Here is a 19,649-nt window from a genome sequence, read left to right as displayed (position 1 = left end):
AGGCGGAGGTTACAGTGAGCTGAGATTGTGCCACTGCAGTCTAGCTTGGATGACAGAGCAAGACTCCGTCTCAAAAAAAAAAAAAAGTTGCTTTAAAAATGAATGTTGGCCAGGTGCAGTGGCTAACACCTATAATCCCAGCACTTTGGGAGGCCGAGGCAGGCAGATCACCTGAGGTCAGGAGTTCCTAGATAAGCCTGACCAATATGGGGAAACCTTGTCTCTATTAAAAATATAAAATTAGCTGGGCATGGTGACACATGCCTGTAATCCTAGCTACTCAGGAGGCTGAGGCAGGAGAATCACTTGAACCTGGGTGGTGGAGGTGCCCATGAGCCGAGATTGTGCCATTATACTCCAGCCTGGGCAATAAGAGGGAAGCTCTATCTCAATAAAAGAAAAAAAAATAGCCAGCCTGGCGTGGTAGCTTATGTCTGTAATCCCAGCACTTTGGGAGGCCGAGGTGGGCAGTCCCTTCCCTTGAGGTCAGGAGTTCAGGACCAGCCTGGCCAACATAGTGAAACCCTGCCTCTACTAAAAATGCAAAAATTAGCTGGGCGTGGTGGTGGGTGCCTGCAGTTCCAGCTACTTGGGAGGCTGAGGCATGAAAATTGCTTGAACCCAGGAGGTGGGGGTTGCAGTGAGGCAAGACCGCACCATTGCACTCCAGCCTGGGTGACGGAGATTCTGTCTCAAGAAAAGAAGCAAAAAAGGAGCATAGCCATGTCACAGGAAGTTTGGAAAATAAACGAAAATTAATACCATCCCTAATCCATCTCTCTAGACTATAGTAACCTCTGTTAGCATTTGGCAATATTTCCTTTTATTTTTTTCAACTATTATGAAATAGCTGATATACACCAACCAAAGAATATGTGTATCTAGTATGGATGTTATAAATCATAATAGTAGGAAGTTACGCCTTGCGTCTGCACCACCCCTTACTAGAACATTCACTGTGACTTTGAGAGCTGTCTTTCTGCTCCTCACCCTTCCAAGCTCTTTTTCAGTGCACGGTTTATGTAGTTGTTGGCACATAAATCCTATTTGGAGCGTGACTTTTGTGCTGCACAGGCCTCAGCTGAGGGCCCTGTGGCTCGGGCTTTCGTAAGGCAGTTGAGTGCTCCTGGGAGGAAAGATGGCAGCTGTGGGCCTTGGCCTGGGTGCTGATGGGGGCACGTTGGGGATACCTCTGCCTAAGAAGCATTCTGATGCTGCCGCCCATGTGGCTGCAGGTTACTGGGAACTGCGGGCATGGGCAAGGGGGTTTTCCTTGCTCATGCCCCATCTGCCTTGCTCCACCCCACCCCAGGAGAAGGAGCGGCAGCGCCTGGAGAACCTTCGGCGGAAGGAGGAGGCTGAGCAGCTGCGCAGGCAGAAGGTGGAGGAGGACAAGCGGCGGCGGCTGGAGGAGGTGAAGCTGTAAGTGGCCTGGCTCCCTGGACCATGGCCTGCCCCAGCCTTGGCAGGGCTCCTCGTGACTGTCCTGTGCCCCGCAGGAAGCGTGAGGAACGCCTCCGCAAGGTGCTGCAGGCCCGAGAGCGGGTGGAGCAGATGCAGGAGGAGAAGAAGAAGCAGATTGAGCAGAAGTTTGCTCAGATCGACGAGAAGACTGAGAAGGTGCGAGTCTGGACACAGGGCGGCCCAGGCAATTCAGACTTGGCCCAAAGGTCAAGACTGGATCCCTCAGGAAATCGCAGATTTGTCACTGTACCCCTATGCCCGTCTCCTGTCTGCTCCACGGACCCTGGAGTTCACTCTGAGCCCAGTGGGGGGCTGATGCTCCCGGCTCTGGGTTTCCCTGGCAGCCCTTTGTGAGTCGGGTCTGACACTCAAGCAGGACCGGCTTCTGGGGTCCTCTCCCTGGGCAGTGGGAACAAGCCAGGTGTGCAGGGGTGGGCGGGGCCTGTCACGCAGAGTTCCGGGCCCCACTCTGCAGGACTGAATGTGGGTGCTCCAATGGGCACGTGTGGGTGGGCTTTGCAGGCCAAGGAGGAAAGACTGGCGGAGGAGAAGGCCAAGAAGAAGGCAGCGGCCAAGAAGATGGAGGAGGTGGAGGCGCGCAGGAAGCAGGAGGAGGAGGCCCGTAGGCTCAGGTGGCTGCAGCAGGTGCGAGCGCAGGTGGGCCTCATGCAGGAGGTGGGCACTATCTCAGCACCATGGGGCCCTACTGGGTGCACCCCGCCTTGTCAGATTGACGGAGCACTCGTGTTGCTTCATGCCAAGAAGGAGGTTTCTCCAAGCCTCCAGGGGGAGGATGGTGACCAAAACCTGCCTCTCATCTTCTGTAGCAGCAGTAGTTTGAGGGTTAAGTGCTCGTACTTGGAGCCAGACTGCCTATCTCAGCTCTGCCATTTACTAGCTGTGGGACCTTGTGCAGGCTGCTTGACCTCTCTGCTTCCATATCTTCAAGTAGCAGTGAGGGTTAAGCATGTTAATGTCTGTGAAGTGTCAGTAGTGTCTGATGCCTGCTAAGTGTTCTTGACGATTGCTGTTATGGTCCATCCCCTGACCGTTCCGTCTGAGAGTAAGGGCTTGCCTCTTCCCAGTCAGTCTGAGGGCTCTAGAGAAGGCAAATCATCATTAGGGGTTATGTGTGACTAGTTACTAAGGTCAATTCTTGCCTGTGTGCTGGGCACTGTTCTAAGTGTGTTATGCAGATAAAGCCAGCAACCCCATCAAGTGGTGGGGGCTGATATGAGGAGCACCTGGGCTTCGGGCGAGCTGGGCCATGTTCTCCCTTTCTGGCCCAGGCCCAGCCACAGCACCCGGCCTTGCTCTCCATTTCAGGAGGAGGAAGAGCGACGGCACCAAGAGCTGCTGCAGAAAAAGAAGGAAGAGGAGCAGGAGCGGCTGCGAAAGGCAGCCGAGGCTAAGCGGCTGGCAGAGCAGCGTGAGCAGGAGCGGCGGGAGCGAGAGCGGCGTGAGCAGGAGCGGCGGGAGCAGGAGCGGCGGGAGCAGGAGCAGCGTGAGCAGGAGCGGCGGCGGGAACAGGAGCGGCTCCAGGCCGAGAGGTAAGGGGCCTGCTGGCCCGCCTGCCTGCCCTCCGTGTGTGTGTGGAAGAGAGATGGTTTGGCCCACCTGCACGTGGAGGTTTGCAGGCCCTGTCCTTGGCACCAAGCCCAGATGCCTGCAGCTAGTGGCCCACCTGAACACACTGTCCATTGACTATGGGAGATTCAAGGAGTGATGCATGGGCTTGCTCAGGGCTTGGCTTGGCTTTGCCTCCAGCTGCATGTACTGACTTCTTTAGTGTCTTTTATAACTGGCAGGGGTGGGGTGCTCAGAGGATGAGCTGGTATCTCTCAGCAGGGCCACCATGGGCATTTTGGGCAGGAGAGATCTTTGTGGTACATTGCAGGTTGTTTGGCATGTTCCCACTGAATGTACCTCCCCTGGTGAGGACGATAACTCAGATTGCCCCCCACTGATATTTGCAGACATTCCCCTGCCTTGGGAACCGTGGACCCAGGAGCCCTGAGATCTTCCATCTCTGCAGATGCAGTGGTCTCTGTACAAGAGACAGGAGTTCCATGTTTAGTTTTACAGGCATTTGTCCAGGGCCTACCCTGTGCCTGGTTGTTCTAAGAGTCATGGGGATGCCAAGGAGGAAAAGCCACACTCAGTGTTGGCCAGGAGATACTCGGGATCCTGTGTCTGTGCGTACGGAAGTAGAGCACAAAGGCCCATGTGCGTGTGAGACACGCAGGCCCCGTAGGTGTTCGCTCTCTCGCCTCCAATTCCTGGGAAACACTGGGCAGCACTTTTTTCTGTGTCCATCTTTGTGTGTGGCTACAGGTTTATCAGAGAAGCGAGGAGTCACAGCCGGAGGAGGGCTCCACTGTGTCAGGGCTGCCTGATGGGCACAAAGCTGACCTTGGTCCTCTGGGCAGAGTCTGGGAAGGCAAGAAGGTGTAAGGGGCAGCTGATGTGGTTTTAGAATTGCAGGGTGCTGGGCAGGGCAGGGGCTTTGAGGGTGATGGTGTGATAGTCGTAGTGTCGGCAGCTTTGTTGGGTACCCAAGCTACATGCTTTACATCTATTTCCTTGTTTAGTCCTCAGTTGAAGCCCACGGGGCATGGGATCCATCAGGTCTACTTCATACAGGGGGAAACAGGTCCAGAGAGGTTAAATGACTTGTTCAAAGTCACGAGCAAGTGTGCTGTGGAGGTGACTCCAGAACCTATCCACAGCCCCTTCCCTGTTCATGCTTGGAGCCTGTGTCTGCCCTGGAGGGTTAGGATAATTAAGGGATTGTGGATTATCCCATTTGATTCTAGTGTTGACCCTGGAGGAAATGTGTTATGGTCCCCATTGTGTAAAAGTGTGATGAGGCTCAGAGACTTCAGTTGCACGGAAAAGTGGGGGCCAAATGCCGGACTCCAGCTTGTGTTCCCTGCAGTCTCTGATGTGCACCTTTCTAGCCCCTGGAGCAAAATGCAGCCCTTGGTTCTAAGCCAGGTACCCATTCTGCAATCCTGCCCTCTAAGGTGTGTCCTGCTGGCTGGGCCTGGCTTTCCCAGCAGGGATGGTAACGGGGCTAGGGCTGGGGCTTCGTATCCTGTCCTAACAGGCTCTTGCTGGGTCCTCAGGGAGCAACAGGAGCGGGAGAAGGCCCTGTGGTTGCAGAAGGAGCGACAGCAGAGGGAACTGGAGGAGGAGAAGAAGAAGGTGAGGGGAGCTGGGTTGCGGGCTCTCTTGGGGTCTACCCTGAGCTGTGGGCTGGTCTGGACTCCAATGGCAGGGGCTGCCTAGGGAGGGGAGGAGAAGGGAGGGGAAAGAGAGGAAAAGAAGGGGAGGGGAAGGAAGGGAGGGGAGGCGGAGGGAATGGGGGGAAGGGAGGGAGGGGAGGAGGAGAGGAAGGAAGGGGAGACTCCTTAACACCCCATTGCCACCTGTATTCCAGGAAGAGCAGCAGCGTCTGGCTGAGCGGCAGCTGCAGGAGGAGCAAGAGAAGAAAGCCAAGGAGGCAGCCGGGGCCAGCAAGGTCTTAAACGTGACTGTGGACGTGCAGGTGCAGCCTGGGCCCCAGTGGAGAAGCCCTCAGGTGGAGGGGCCCGCTTTGATTATTCTCCTCCCGGTAGCTGGAGGCACAGGCTATGTTAGGACCCTAAGGAAGAGGACTGATGCCCTTGGCCCAATTGTTTTTACTATTTTTGATGTTCTTTGTTACTCTAAAAGTAGAATTTGTTGAGGGGGAAGATAAAAAGGAACTAAACTTTATAAAAGAGTATAAAGTTTAAAAAAAAAAAAACGGGCCCTCAGGAAAACTCTACTAAGCCGATTGTATATCCTTCTAGATTTTTATCTATGTAACCATTGTAACACACACAGACATTCTTTCTATTTCACCCATACACATATATATTTTAAGTGAGCACATTTGGCAGCTTGATTTCCAGCCCCCTCCCACCCCATGTTTTTTTTTTCTCTTAGTATATTGTAGACATCTGTCTATTTCAACACAGGTAAATTTCTTAGTTTTGATGGCTGTGTACCTTAATTGTGCTGGAATTCAGCTGGCTCCTCTTGATGACCATTTGATCTATTTTCACTTCAGTGCCGTTACCAAACAAAACATAGTGTGAGGAAGGGTTTCATTGCAGCAAAGTTAAGATGTTGAGAACTTGGAAGTTAGTATGGTATCTGCCAATGATGGATGGTTAAGTTGCAAATCCTGGAGTCTCCTGGGTGGTTCCCAGGAAGAAATCTACACGCTGACCTGGAAGAAAGCTTGTAATACGCCTTAACATGAAAAAAGGAGATATAGAGTAGTGTGTGTTCTGTGACTTTTTAAAATTAAAAAGTAGGCTGGGTGCAGTGGTTCATGCCTGCAATCCCACCACTTTGGGAGGCCAAGGTGGGTAGATTACTTGCGGTCAGGAGTTTGAGACCAGCCTGGCCAACATAGTGAAACCCCGTCTCTACTAAACATATAAAAAATTAGCCGGGTGTGGCGGTGCACACTTGTAATCCAGCCATGTGGGGAGGCTCAGACATGAAAATCACTTGAACCTGGGAGGCGGAGGTTGCAGTGATTTGAGATCACACCACTGCACTCCAGCCTGGGCAATAGCAAGATTCTGTCTCCACCGCTGCCCTAAAAAGGTGACCCTGCACCTTTTGTGTCTCCTGTGACATGGGAGGAGGTGAGCAGGGCCCCAGAGCCCCTTGGGGGTGAGAGGAGGAGTGCAGTGGAGGGAGCTGACAGCCGCCTTTGTTTTTCCAGTCTCCAGCTTGTACCTCATATCAGATGACTCCGCAAGGGCACAGGGCCCCCCCCAAGATCAACCCAGATAACTACGGGATGGATCTGAATAGCGACGACTCCACCGATGATGAAGCCCATCCCCGGAAACCCATCCCCACCTGGGCCCGAGGTGAGCAAAGCCCAGAGCTCCCTGGGAGACTCAGGCCCTCAGCGGTCTTCACCTTGAGGGCCCTGGAAGTAGTGGGTTGGTTGCTTCGGTGTTGGAAGGCTGCTGTGTGCCTGAGCTGGCGGCTCAAGGCTCTAGCTTTGGACAGGCATGTGCCTGGGAGAGAATGGGGCACCTCGTGTTCATTGTGCTTATCCAAGGACCAGACCTATGAGGTTGGGTTCCTTTGTTGTCAACAAATATATGAAATTGCACTGGCTTTGAGCATGCTGCTGGGTGTTTTGACTTGGACTTGGCCCCTCCTTAGAGTCCCATCAAGCAAGGCTGAAGAGACTTGGACCCAAGTAAGCCTTCTGGGGCAGGGGCAGAGCTAGAATGGGGAAGAGCACCAAGCTGGAGCCTGGGGCTTCCAGCCAGCTGGGCAGGCAGGAAAGGCCCTGAGGAGGGCACAAGTCACTTGAGTAGGATTTGACCCGGAGTTTACAGGTCCCAGCATGAAACAAGAAGGTGATGAGTGTGACTGCAATGCCCCAGGCCTGAGCGTAAGACCATCTTGAGTGAGCAGAGTCGGTGCTAGAACTGGGTGCTGCCGGAATGGATGCGGCCAGTGGGTACCATAGGTGTCTTGCAGCGTTTGCTAAGCTGGAAGTCAGGGAGGGGCGCAGATGCCCCAGAGGGAAGGGCCTGGAGTCCCATAGCTGGTAGGCCCTCTACAGAAACTTGTTTTTGTGAGTTTCACCTCATCTGAACCCTGCAGTAACCAGCCTCTTAACCACTAGTATTAAGTCATGTGGGAGATGGCAGCAAGCAGGAGCCAGATCACTTGCAAAGCCACCTAATGAGAGCCGACTTTGAACAGCTTAAACAGTTTCCTCATCTGTGAAAGGAGGGTGATGACAAGACCCGGCTGAGGAGTTCTATGTAGAGTGACCCGACTGAGCTCACGGTGGGCCCTTAGAGCCGCATGCAGTGCTGAGCAATTGCTGGGTGCATGTCGGACCTCCTGATCCCTGGGTCTTCCTCAGCCCTGTTGCCAGGACTGTGCCTGCCCACACCCACTGCCCAGAGGCCCTCTCAGCACTGCGCCAGGGCCTGTGGGGTCGATGAGAAGCAGCTGGCCAAGGTGGTCGAGGATGGCAACCTATGCTGAAGCTCTGGAGCTAAGCTTGTCTTCAAACACAGGCTTCGCCATGATTGGCTGTATGCCTTTGGGCAGATCTGCTGAATGGGAGAATAAAGAACCTGCCTCCCAGGTGGTGGGCGGGACAGGTTCAAGGGGTGCCTGGCTCATGTGAGCTCTCGAGGACTTTGTGCAGGTTAAGCTGCCAGAGGACAGTAGTAAGGATGTGAAACAAGCATTCTCTGGGTTTGATGGTGGTACAGGCTGGGGCAGGGCTGAAGAGGGTGACAGAACTCTGTAAGGAGGTTGGAGAGGGTGACATGGCTCTGTATGGGGCAGGGGATGAGGAGGTTCATGGGGAGCCCCAAGGCAGTAATTGGTCTGTGGTCTCCTGCAGGCACCCCGCTCAGCCAGGCCATCATTCACCAGTACTACCACCCGCCGAATCTTCTGGAGCTCTTTGGAGCCATTCTCCCGCTGGACTTGGAGGATATCTTCAAGAAGAGCAAGCCCCGCTATCATAAGCGCACCAGCTCCGCTGTCTGGAACTCACCGCCCCTGCAGGGTGCCAGGGTCCCCAGCAGCCTGGCCTACAGCCTGAAGAAGCACTGAGTCTGGCCTGTGGCCTTCTTGGCGACCTCACCTCCTGTCTGTGTCTCTCTGTCTGTCTCTGTCTTGGTCTGGTGCCTTCCTTCTTGGCATGCCATCGTGGAGGGCTTGGCCGGGTATATATAAATGTCCTCTCTGCTGGGTGTTTCTGCTGCAGGTGGCAGGTGGCCCCAGGCCTGTTTGGAGGATGGGCTGGGTGGGTGGTTGGGGAAAACCAGGCCCAGCCCCACGTGGCCCACAGACGGTGCTCTGTAAATAGTTGTTATAATTTAGCTGAATGTTAGCATTTTAGTCTTTGGCATTTTACTGTTTGGGAGGTAGATTAATAAAGTATATTCCTTCAAGCCTGCTGTTGGTACCATGAAGACTGGGAGCCTCAGCCCTGGCCCTGTAGCTGTGTGTCTTGGGCCACCAGTGGGCTGGAGGAGCGAGGTTCTGTTCCATCACCTGCAGCGCCTCAGGAGTACGGGGTGCAGGCTCCCACCCTCGGAGATGCTACTGCAGTGGGTGCTTCCACTGCCTGGATAAGCCGAGGAACACTTCAGTTACTGCCACGATGGGGCAGGTGGGGCGCCTTCCTGTTTTTTGGGGTGCTCCCTGTTTGTAAAAGGGAGCTTGTTCATTGGGAAAGACCTGGGTCTTGACACAGCCCTGCCACTTAGTCCCTTACTCTGTCCATTCCTCAGGCTCCACCCTTGCCGCACAGGTGGCAAATGGACTTGAGAAAATCCATGTGCTGGTGAAGCATGAGGTCTAAGGGGTAAAGGTATCCCTCGAGACCACCTTGGGACAGTGCTTGCAAGCTGCGAGATGTTTCCCCAGCAAAGCCAGGCAGCTGCTAATTAAATGCTTATCGCCAATGAAAGCTGGCTGTGGTTCCGCCTGTGAGCAGACTGCTGCCTCCTGAATGCATACATCTGCTACTCTAGCCCTGGGTTGCCAGACTATGGCCAAATCTAGCCGCGGTGGGTTCTTTAAAGTTTTATTGGAACGCACGCAATAGAAATGTCCATTTCTTTATCTTGTCTCCAGTTGCTCTGTTCCAAGGGCAGCTAAGTTGTACAGCAGAGGCCCATGTCCAATAAAGCTGAAGATGTTTACTATTTGAACTTTTACAGAAGTTTGCCAACTTCTGCTTAAGGACAAAAATAAAGCCTAAATCCAAGAATGCTTTTAAAAATGAGGAAACAGTGGACACAATAGATGGAAGTCGAGAAGTTTCTACCCATGCCAAGTAAAGCATTTTATGGTTCATTCAGATATCTTGTGCAATTCAAGTGTCTTCCACATGTTCTCTGACTAGACATTTGTATTGAGTAAATTGGCAAGTGTGTCTGTCCAAAACTGCAATATCAAAACATCACTTAAAGCATCTTTATATAGTGTGTTTAAGAAAAAGTTGTTATTCAGCAGGAAGGTAATTTCGGTTGGTCTGCATCTTTACTCTCACTTGGTATTGTCAGTTTCTTATTTTAGCCATTCTAGTAGGTGTGTACTGATATCTCATCATGGCTTTAATTTGTATTTCCCGGATGGCTGATGGTGAACATCTTTTCATGTGCATTCCTGCCATCTGTATATCCTTGGTGAAGAGTCTTCAAATCTTTTATCTTAAAAGTGGATTGTTACATTACTGTTGGGTTTAAGGATCTTTACATATTATGGATACAAATATATTGTCAGATGAGTGCTTTGCAGTATTTTCTCCCAGTCTGCAGCTTGTTTTTAAAATTTTTTTTTTAAGAGATGGGATCTTGCTACATTGGCCAGGCTGGTCTCGAAATCCTGGCCTGAAGTGATCCTTCTGCCTTGGCTTCCCAGAGTGCTGAGATCGTAGGCATGAGCTGCCATGCTTGGCCCGGCTTGTCTTTTTGTTTACTTACCAGTGTTTTTCACAGAACAAAAATTTTAATTTGATGAAGTCCAATTAATGAAATTTTGAAAAACAGAGTGTGGTTTTTTTGTCCTGTCTAAGAAACCATTGTCTAGTCCTAAGTCCTAATTCTCTGCTGTTTTCTTCTAAATGTTTTATTTTACATGTTACATTTAGATTTGTGATCTATTTTGAGTTAACTTTTTTAAAAGTATGAGGTTTGTGTTTAGGAGCATATGGATGAATGTCTAGTTGTTCCAGCACCATTTGTTGGAAAGACTGTCCTTTCTCTGCTGAATTTCTTTTGTGTTTTGTCAGGAGTTAGCCATATTGGTGTGGGTCTATCCTAGACGTTTTATTTTCTCCCATTGAGCTGTGCATCTCTCCTTATTGTCAATATCACAGAAGTCAAGATGACTATAGCTTTGTAGTTAAGTATTAAAATCTGGTAATATAATTCTTCCAATTTTATTTTTCCTCTTAAAATTATTTTGACTATTATATAAATGTTACCTTCCCATTTAAATTTTGTGATCAGCTTAGGTACAAAAATCCTGCTAGGGCTGGGTGCGGTGGCTCACGCCTATAATTCCAGCACTTTGGGAGGCCAGGGTGGGCAGATCACCTGAGGTTGGGAGTTCAAGACCAGCATGATCAACATGGAGAAACCCCATCTCTACTAAAAAAAAAAAAAAAAATTAGCCAGGCGTGGTGGCACATGCCTGTAATCCTAGTTACTCAGGAGGCTGAGGCAGGAGAATTACTTGAACCCGGGAGGCTGAGGTTGGGTTGAGCCAAGATTGCACCATTGTACTCCAGCCTGGGCAATAAGAGCGAAAGTCTGTCTCAAAAAAAAAAAGTCCTACTGGGAGTTCGATTAGAATTGCATTAAATCTATAGATAAGTTTATCTATAGATGGGGAGAATTCACATATTTGTGATTGTGTTTTAATCCATGAACATATGTCCATTTATTTGCCCATTTAGTTTCTTTCTTCAGCAGTTTATAGTTTCAGCATATAGATCCTACACATATTTTCTTAGATTTACAACTATTTATCTTCTTGGAGCTGTTGTAAATGCTAATGTTTTTCTGATATGTGGTTTCTTCTTGTCCGGTGCTGGTGTATAGAAATACAGTTGACTTTTCTGTCGATTTTGTATCCCATGATGCAAGCAACGCAGTACTGAGGGGAATTTATAGGGTTCAATGCCTGTGTTAGAAAAAAATGTCTCAAATCAATGACCACTTTAAGAAACTTCTACTTTAAAAAATTAGAAAAAGAAGAGCAAATCAAAAGTGTACACAGAAAAGGGGAAATTATACAAATAGAGCAGAAATCAGACGAGAAAATAAAGAAAATTAATTAATCAAAAGCTGGTTCTTTGAGAAGCTCAAGAAAAGTCCTATTTAGATTGATCAGGAGAAAAGATAAATTACCAATATCAGGAATTAGGTAGCTTCACTGCAGATTCTATAGATACTAAAACAATGAGACTATTATGAACAACTTCTAGTAATTTGATAATTTGGATGTAAGGAATGCAGATGCCTTGAAAGATACAAATTAGTTTACTCAGGAAGAAATAGAAAACCTACTTAGCTCTATGAAAGATGTGTTACCACAAAGAAAACTCTAGGCATAGGCAGCTTTAGTGGTAAATGTTGCCACATACTTAGGGAAATAATTTCTGCACACTCTCTTACAGGAAATATAAGAGGAAAGAATACTCAGTTTCGTCTAAGGCCAGAATTGCCTTAATCCCTAAATCAGACATTGCCAGAAAAGAAAAGTAGACAATTATCCCTCATGAACATCAACACAAGAATTCTTAGAGTTTTAGCAAATCAAGTCCAGCAAGTTACATAAAAAGGATTGTACTTTTTTAAATTTTTTAATTTTTTTTTTGAGACAGGGTCTCACTCTTGCCCAGGCTGGAGTGCAGTGGCAGGATCGTAGCTTGCTGCAACCTCTGCCTCCTGGGTTCAAGCAACTCTTGTGCCTTGGCCTCCTGAGTAGCTGGGATTACAGGCACGTACCACCAGCCCAGCTAATTTTTGTATTTTTAGTAGAGATGGAGCTTTGCCATCTTGGCCAGGCTGGTCTCAAACTCCTGGCCTCAAGTGATCCACCCGCCTCGGCCTCCCAAAGTGCTGGGATTACAGGCGTGAGCCGCCATGCATAGCTAATTTTTGTATTTTTAGTAGAGACAGGGTTTGCTGTGTTGGCCAGGCTGGTCTCAAAACTCCTGGCCTCTAGTGATATGCTTGCCTTGGCCTCCCAAAGTGCTGGAATTACAGGTGTCAACCACAGCACCCAGCCCAAAATGGCCTGTTTTGGGGAGTAGGAGTTCATGAAAAAATCTGGTTTTAAAATGTATGCAGGGTGCAGTGGCTCACACCTGTAATCCCAGGACTTTGGGAGGCTGAGGTGGGTGGATGACTTGAGCCCAGGAGTCTGAGACCAGCCTGGGCAACATGGTAAATCCCTGTCTTTACAAAAAAATACAAAAATTAGCTGGGCATGATGGTATGTGTCTGCAGTCCCAGCTACTCAGGAGGCTGAGGTGGGAGGATCGCTTGAGCCGAGAGGTCAAGACTGCAGTAAGCAGTGATTGTGTCACTGCACTCCAGCCTGGGTGACACAGCAAGACCCTGTCTCAAAAATTGTATTTAACAGCATAGGACCTGCAATAGCTAAAACAACTTAAAAATAACAAATTTGGCGTGGTCACACTACGCACAAGGCTTATTTCAAAACTATAGGAAGAGACTGATTTGAGTAATAAAACTCCAGTCTCCCACACAGCTGGCTCTGTGTGAATTACTCTTTATTGCAATTCCCCTGTCTTGATGAATGGGCTCTGTCTAGGCAGGGGTCAAGGCAGACCCCTTGGGCGGTCACAGATTTGGGGGCTCATCTTTTGTGGCTTCATGCCTGTGGTTCAGTGAAGCCCCTTCAGCGATGGATCCAGAAGGCAGCTCTAGTGGCTCCATAGCTCTCAAAGCTCCAGGAATCGGGATAGTATGATATTGGTGGAAAGGTAGTCATTGATACATGGACAAATGGAATCTGGAAATAGAACTACACACATACGGTCACTTGGTTTTTGGCAAAGGTAGAAAGGCAATTCAATGTGGGAAGCATAATTTTTTCAACAAATTGTCCTGGAACAATTGGATATGTTCTTTAAAAGCTCCAGCCCTTCTTCACACCATATATCAGGTTTAATTCCTAATGGGTCATAGGCTTAAATGTAAGAGCTAAAAATACAACACTCCTAGAAGAAAACAGGAGAAGATTCTAGTGTCTTCGTGTTTGGCACAGGTTTCTTACAAATGACACCAACCGTGTGAACTTTAAAAGCAAAAGTCAATTGGACTTCACCAAAATTAGAAACTTTGGCTCTTTAAAAGTTACTGTTACTCAGCATCTTTCATTCTGCCCCTGGGAGGGATGGTACAAATAGCCCATCCTGCCATATTCTTAGGAATAGAATGGGGATCGATTCTCACCACTTGGTTAGGATGAAGACGGGAAAACCTAGGATCTATCCAGGCTCTTGCTTCAGTAGGACCCATTTATGGATGCTAACCCCACCCCTCACTGTAGCCCACCCCCTTACAAGCCTGGCACACTTTTCTTGTCAAGTACCAGCGAGCAACCTGCTGTGTGAAGCCTTGCCTGTCTCCCTTAGGTAGACTAAGCCACAGCTTCTTTCTGGCTCCCTCTGGGCTTTTCATAGCACACGCCTAGTCCACGTGCTGCCATGGGATCTGGGGCAGTGAGCTGTGGGCACCACTTGCTGCTGAGCAACTGTGGATGCTGGCTGAGTCCTGCTGGGGCAAGACCCATAGCAGCCTCTCTTCCCTCTGGGCTTCCATGGTGCAAACATTCCTCCAGGTTTGGAAAGAAGGAAAAGCAAGCATGAGAGGGAAAGCAGGCTGTAACCTGCATTCCAAGGAATTGCAAACAATGTAGATTGCAGGTTATTGTCCTATCTGAGCCTCTTGGAGCTTGATTCTGAGGCTTCCTGGGACATCTGTAGAAACCTGGGTAGCAGCAGTCAGAGCTAAGCTGAGTTACCTGACACCTAAAGCACCTGCTTTCTGTTGCTTACAGTGCTCGCTGCTCTGATCCAGCAAAGCAAAAAGTGACTTACACGGCCAACCCCAACCACATCCCCACTCCTGTCCACTAATTTTGAATGTTTTCAACCAAGGAGATCAACCCTGCATGCTGGAAGGAGGAAGTGAACTACAGCTTGCAAAGGGAGCTTTTAAAGTGCCTTTTAAATAGTCACGCCTTCGTGAGGGTATTTGCTTTTATTGCAGTTTATTCAGCCTGAAAGAGCTGACATGAAGATGGATACATTGACTCAGGTTTGGTTGCCTGAATCCATGAAGCTTTAAACTTATTTGCCCATAGATAAAACACACACACACACACACACACACACACACACACACACACACCCCTACCTATATTACTTTGCACTTTAAATATGCCCATTCCTCTAATATTAAGATACAGGAAAGTTGATAGTATCAGGTTAATTTCAGGTGAACTGTTCAGGAGTTACCTATAAAAGAAGAGGAGGCAATAACCCATGAGTGCTATGACATTTATTTGGATCTCCGTTCTTCCTGCCAGCTCTGCCCGTGGCCTGGCAGGATTGGTTTGGGTGGGGAATTGGTCCCTGAGAATTGGAGTAAGGGATCTTGAGGAATGTGTTTAGTGCCTTTGGGCTATGATCTGAGAATAACAGAGGCAGGAGCCCTCTGCAGGGATCTTGTCCTGCTTGCCTCTGGGACACTGTAACAAGACAAGTATGGATTATCCCCAGTGAGGACTCCTATAACTACTTGAACTCAGAAAGTGCCCCAGAGTTGCTGGGGGTGCAGCAGAAATGACTGGATGGGTGCAGCCACTACTGCAGGAATGGTAGGGAAATCGGCTAGAAGCCTCCTGCCCCAGTTACCTTATTTATTTGTTTTGAGACGGAGTCTTGCTCTGTCATCCAGACTGAAGTGCAGTGGTGTGATCTCAGCTCACTGCAACCTCCGCCTGCCAGGTTCAAGAGATTCTCCTGCTTCAGCCTCCTGAGTAGCTGAGATTACAGGCGCCCACCACCATGCCTGCCTAAGTTTGTATTTTTAGTAGAGACGGGGTTTCACCATGTTGGTTGGCCAGGTTGATCTGAAACTCGTGACCTCAGGTGATCTGCCCACCTCAGCCTCCCAAAGTGCTGGGATTACAGGTGTGAGCCACCTCGCCCGGCCCGAGCTATCTTATGGTGTCATTGTTTGCATGTTTATGATGGTCTTAGACAAAACAGATTGAGAGCAGGCTCTATGGCTTAGAGAAAGAGAGAAGAGAGAGTGATTGATTTGGGGTATGCAGCAATCTATAAACCCAGGGCAGTGATGGTGACTTCATCTGGTCAGCATTTCATCAGAGACACCTCTCTGGCTAAAAAAAGACCAGACTTTTTTTTTTTTTTTTTTGCTACTTGGGCAACACTGGCTTGATGTAGGTAACCACTATGCTCCCTAGATGGACAATTTGTGTGGCCCCAAATCTCTCTTACCCCAGTATCCCTTATTATCCTCAGCTACCATGCCACTCTCTTCCACCCCAGCACCCAGTCCTCACCTACCTCTGTAGGAGACCTCTGCAGCGAGGAGCGTCACCACGAAGGTGACTGCAGTGTTTTTAATGAAAGGGGCCAAGATAAGGTGGCAATGAGGTCCTGCTCCTAAAAGCACCACTATCTAGATTGAGTCAGTGACAATTGTGGGAACAGGAGCCAGTGAGGGCCAGTCCGAGGGCTCAGGTGGGAGAACATCTGCTGTTGCACCGACGTGCTCGGGACCAGGTGCCGCCGGCCTTCCACTGTTGTGTCTCACATTCTACTGAAGCAGACTGAGACTGACGCAGGCAGAGCGTGTGTTCTCTGCCTCCCTCCGATAGACTAAGGCATGTTAGTCAACATGCAAACTGCAAAGGAGGGAATCCTCTCTCATTCCTCGGGTAGGTGGCAGGGCTGGGTATTACAACAGGACCTCCCCTAGTGGTCCCCCAGCTGCCTGGAGTCACTTAGCAAAAATAAAAATAATAAAAATCTGTGTTTGGCCCTGAAATAGACTCTACAGCTCCTTTTGCCCCTCCCTGTGTCAGGGCCAAGGAGATGGGGTTTGTTGTCCAGCTCTGTCTAACCACTTCCCAGGGAATAGTCTGGGAATATGGATGACAACCTTCGATTGCAAAGCACCTGCTGTGTGTGAGGCACAGGGCAAGTTTCATTGCCTTGGCCATAACCTTCAATCACATTTGCTCTCTGAGTTGCAGGGTGATATTATCTTCATCTTCATTTTAAGCCTCGGGAAAGTGAGACTCAAAGAGTTAAAGCAACCTTAGGCCCGAGGTTGTGGGGAGTGTGTAGCCGGGGAGGAAGCTCTATTCGACTTTGAAGGCATCTCTCTAAGCCAAGTTTACTACGACGCCTGTCAAGACATCATGTTAATGTTAAGAGGCTTCCCTCCATTGCCTCTTGGTGGCCAGAAGCACCCAGGCTTTTCTGTTGCCAGTGGAGACTTCCCAGTCCCTGCCCTGGCAAAGTTGGGCCCTCTCTCCCCGGACCGCTGTTTCCCCCCAGGCCTTCTGGCCCCTGGCCGCAGGATGTGGGATCTGGTCCCACTGATGGAGCTGTACGGATAACAAGTCCCATAAGTGCAGGGAATTGACGTCCATGGGGTGTACCTTGGACAGTGGGAAACAGAAGGCAGGAGGGGGCTGGGCAGGTGAATTCTGCCACCTTTGTCTCTCCGATGCTGGCCCGCAGGAATTGTTTCTCCTTGCAGCCCATCTGGAGAAGTCCCACTGCCGAGCAAACGACTGTGTCTCTTGATGCCTAGGTGTGAACTCACTATCACTTCACATTTGCCCGCTGTCTGTCCTGTCTCACTTCCCTTTGTCAGCTTCCTATTAGGCCAGGGAAGATCTCTGGTGGGACAGGGGGCACAGCAGGGGTACACAGGGTCCTGGAGTGTGGCAGAGAAAGGGAGTTGTCTAAGGAGCTGTAGAGTACATCAGGGTCAAACACAGAGTTGTATTATTTTTATTTTTTGCTAAGTGACTCTAGGCAGCTGGGGGGCTTTGGGGACTGTGTAACTTTGGATATTGGGAGGGTTTTGTCTTGTTTTGTTTGTTTGTTGGTTTTTGAGACGGATCCTCACTCTGTTGCCCAGGCTGGAGTGCCGTGGCGCAATCTTGACTTACTGCAAACTCTGCCTCTAGGGTTCAAGCAGTTCTCTGCCTCAGCCTCCTGAGTAGTAGAGATTACAGGCACCTGCCACGTGCCCTAATTTTTTTGCATTTTTGGTAGAGACGGGGTTCCACCATCTTGACCAGGTTGGTCTTGAACTCCTAAACTTGTGACCCACCCATCTCGTCCTTCCAAAGTGCTGGGATTACAGGCAGAGCCACCATGCCCTGCGGATACTGGGATTTTTACCGGTCAGGAGCGAATGGTCAGATTCTCACACCTGAGCTGCATACTGATAAGGCACAGTGAAGTGGATATCCCGCCTTTTGGGACTCCAGGCCAGTTCCTCTCTGGGTTGTCCTGCCTAGGACTGAGCCCTGACTCAAGATGTCACTGTGAGAGAGAGGGGCAGAGAGGGGCTCACTACCATTGACTGTTGCTGCTTTCTGCTCAGCTGGATGGATAGCCACCTCCTCTTTAAACATCTTCAGGACCCTCAAAATCAGCACCCTTGAAATCAGGGTCCTTGAAATCAGGATTCTCAACACTGGCAGAGGACCCAAAAGGACCAGCAGCAACTGGGAAGCCAGCACTGGAGCCCTCAGAGAAGCTTTGCTTGACTCAACTACCTTTTTGCAGGTGGAGGTGGGAGGAAAAGAGTTGGGCACATTTATCATGATGGGGAAATGGCCATCATGCCTTGTCAAGGGAATAAGGCATACAGAGCATGAGCCCACCTGTCAGCAAGATGCTGATATACAGGTATCTGGATGGATGGGAAAAGACTTGACCCCATGAGCCCAGCAAGTTAACACTGGTTGTATATAGGTGACTTCCATGGGCTTTTCTTTCTTTTCTCACATTTATTTTATTTATTTATTTTTGAGACAGGGTCTCACTCCAGTTGCCCAAGTGGGAATGCAGTGGCATGATCGAGGCTTGTTGTGGCGTCAGCCTCTCAGGCTCAAGCAATCCTCCTACCTCATTTTTTGATTTTTTGTTGAGATGAGGTCTTTCTATGTCTCTTAGACTGGTCTCTAACTCCTGGGATCAAGTGATCCTCCTGCCTCAGCTTCCCAAAGTGCTGGGATTATAGGTGTGAGCCATCACGCCCAACCCTGTATTTCCCCAAATTTCTAAAGAATGGCAGCCTTGAACAATGAGAACACGTGGACTCAGGGAGAGGAGCATCACACACTGGGGGCAGTTGCGGGGGCGGGGTCGGGGAGAGACAGTGGGGAGTGGGGAGGGAGGGGAAGGTGAGGAGGGATAACATGGGGAGAAATGCCAGATATAGTATGCATCTAAAGTAAAATAAATAAATTAAAAAAAAAAAGAAAGAATGGCAGGCTCAGTTGGAGACCAGCCTGAGTGACATAAGACCCTGTCTGTATTTATTAAAACAACAAAAGAATAAAGTCTCCAAGACACACGGCCTTGCCTAATAACTTTGTTCTGAAAGGTCCTGCCCAGTAAGTGAAAAGCTGTTACATGAAAAAAAAAATTCCCATTACTTTGTTCAATTCTTTTATTGCAGTAAAATATATAAAACATGAAAATTACCACCTTAATAGTTTTAAAAATAATTTTAAAATGTCTACATCAGTGGTATTAAATACAGTTTGTAATTTTGTGCAACCATTACTGCCATCTAGAGTGATTTTCAGCTTGCAAAACTGAAACGTTGTACCCATTAAACAATAATTCCCTATTCCTCCCCCCACCTCCTGACAACCACCATTCATTCTACTTTCTGTTTCTATGATGTTGACTATTTTACCTGCTTCCTGTAAGTGGAATCATACATCATTTGTCTTCTTTTATGTAACTGACTTATTGCACTTAACATGTCTTCAAGATTTATTCATGTTGTAGCATGTAGTTTTCCTTCCTTTTTAAGGCTAAGTAATAGTCCATTGTATACATGTACTATATTTTGCTTATTCATTTGTCTGTTAATGGAGACTTGGGTTGCTTCTATGTTTTATTGTGAATAATGCTGATATGAACAGGGGTGTACAAATTTTTTTTGAGACTCTGCTTTCAATTATTTTGGGTATACTGTGGGAAGTAAGAGTTCCTCTTCAAAGTTTCCTTTCTTGTTAAAGAATAAATTTGCTAATAACTCTTTGTTAAGCCCTATCCTGTGTAGCTGTCAGACATGCCAGGCTTACAGGCACATAGTATATTCTATGTCCGTGTACTTTATCCGAGATATCTGTGCTGGACCTGCTCACAGGCATGTCCCAGCTTGCAGCCTATGACCCTTACCTGTTTAGAAAGGTTTTAAGTTGTCAGCCAATTGGGTTTTAGTTTAGATTGTGAGGTCTGGCTTTAGCCAAGGGAGACCAAAAAAGCAGTAAGGACAACCCCAAATACGTAAGGGATAAATATGTCTGTT

General features: G+C 48.8%; 1 protein-coding gene across 3 annotated transcripts in view; it reads left to right on the top strand.

Annotated features, from left to right (window-relative positions):
• Positions 1–10,436, top strand: part of INCENP (inner centromere protein) — a 29,518-nt gene extending 19,082 nt beyond the window's left edge. For 2 of the 3 annotated variants that reach the window (XM_032283156.1, XM_032283154.1), the window contains 8 exons: positions 1,313–1,422; positions 1,500–1,620; positions 1,987–2,109; positions 2,791–3,014; positions 4,593–4,671; positions 4,907–5,014; positions 6,230–6,380; positions 7,895–8,109. In XM_032283156.1, the coding sequence (XP_032139047.1) occupies positions 1,313–1,422; positions 1,500–1,620; positions 1,987–2,109; positions 2,791–3,014; positions 4,593–4,671; positions 4,907–5,014; positions 6,230–6,380; positions 7,895–8,109 (1,131 nt within the window). Of the gene's footprint in view, positions 1–1,312; positions 1,423–1,499; positions 1,621–1,986; positions 2,110–2,790; positions 3,015–4,592; positions 4,672–4,906; positions 5,015–6,229; positions 6,381–7,894 lie in introns of all 3 variants that reach the window. The other variant, XM_032283155.1, reaches the window with a different exon arrangement.
• The last annotated feature ends 9,213 nt before the right edge of the window (positions 10,437–19,649 follow it).

Source organism: Sapajus apella, unplaced genomic scaffold (assembly GCF_009761245.1).
Source record: "Sapajus apella isolate SASKATOON/1434 unplaced genomic scaffold, GSC_monkey_1.0 scaffold14, whole genome shotgun sequence".
Taxonomy (NCBI): Eukaryota; Metazoa; Chordata; class Mammalia; order Primates; family Cebidae; genus Sapajus; species Sapajus apella.
This window is presented reverse-complemented; position numbering and strand designations above follow the sequence as displayed.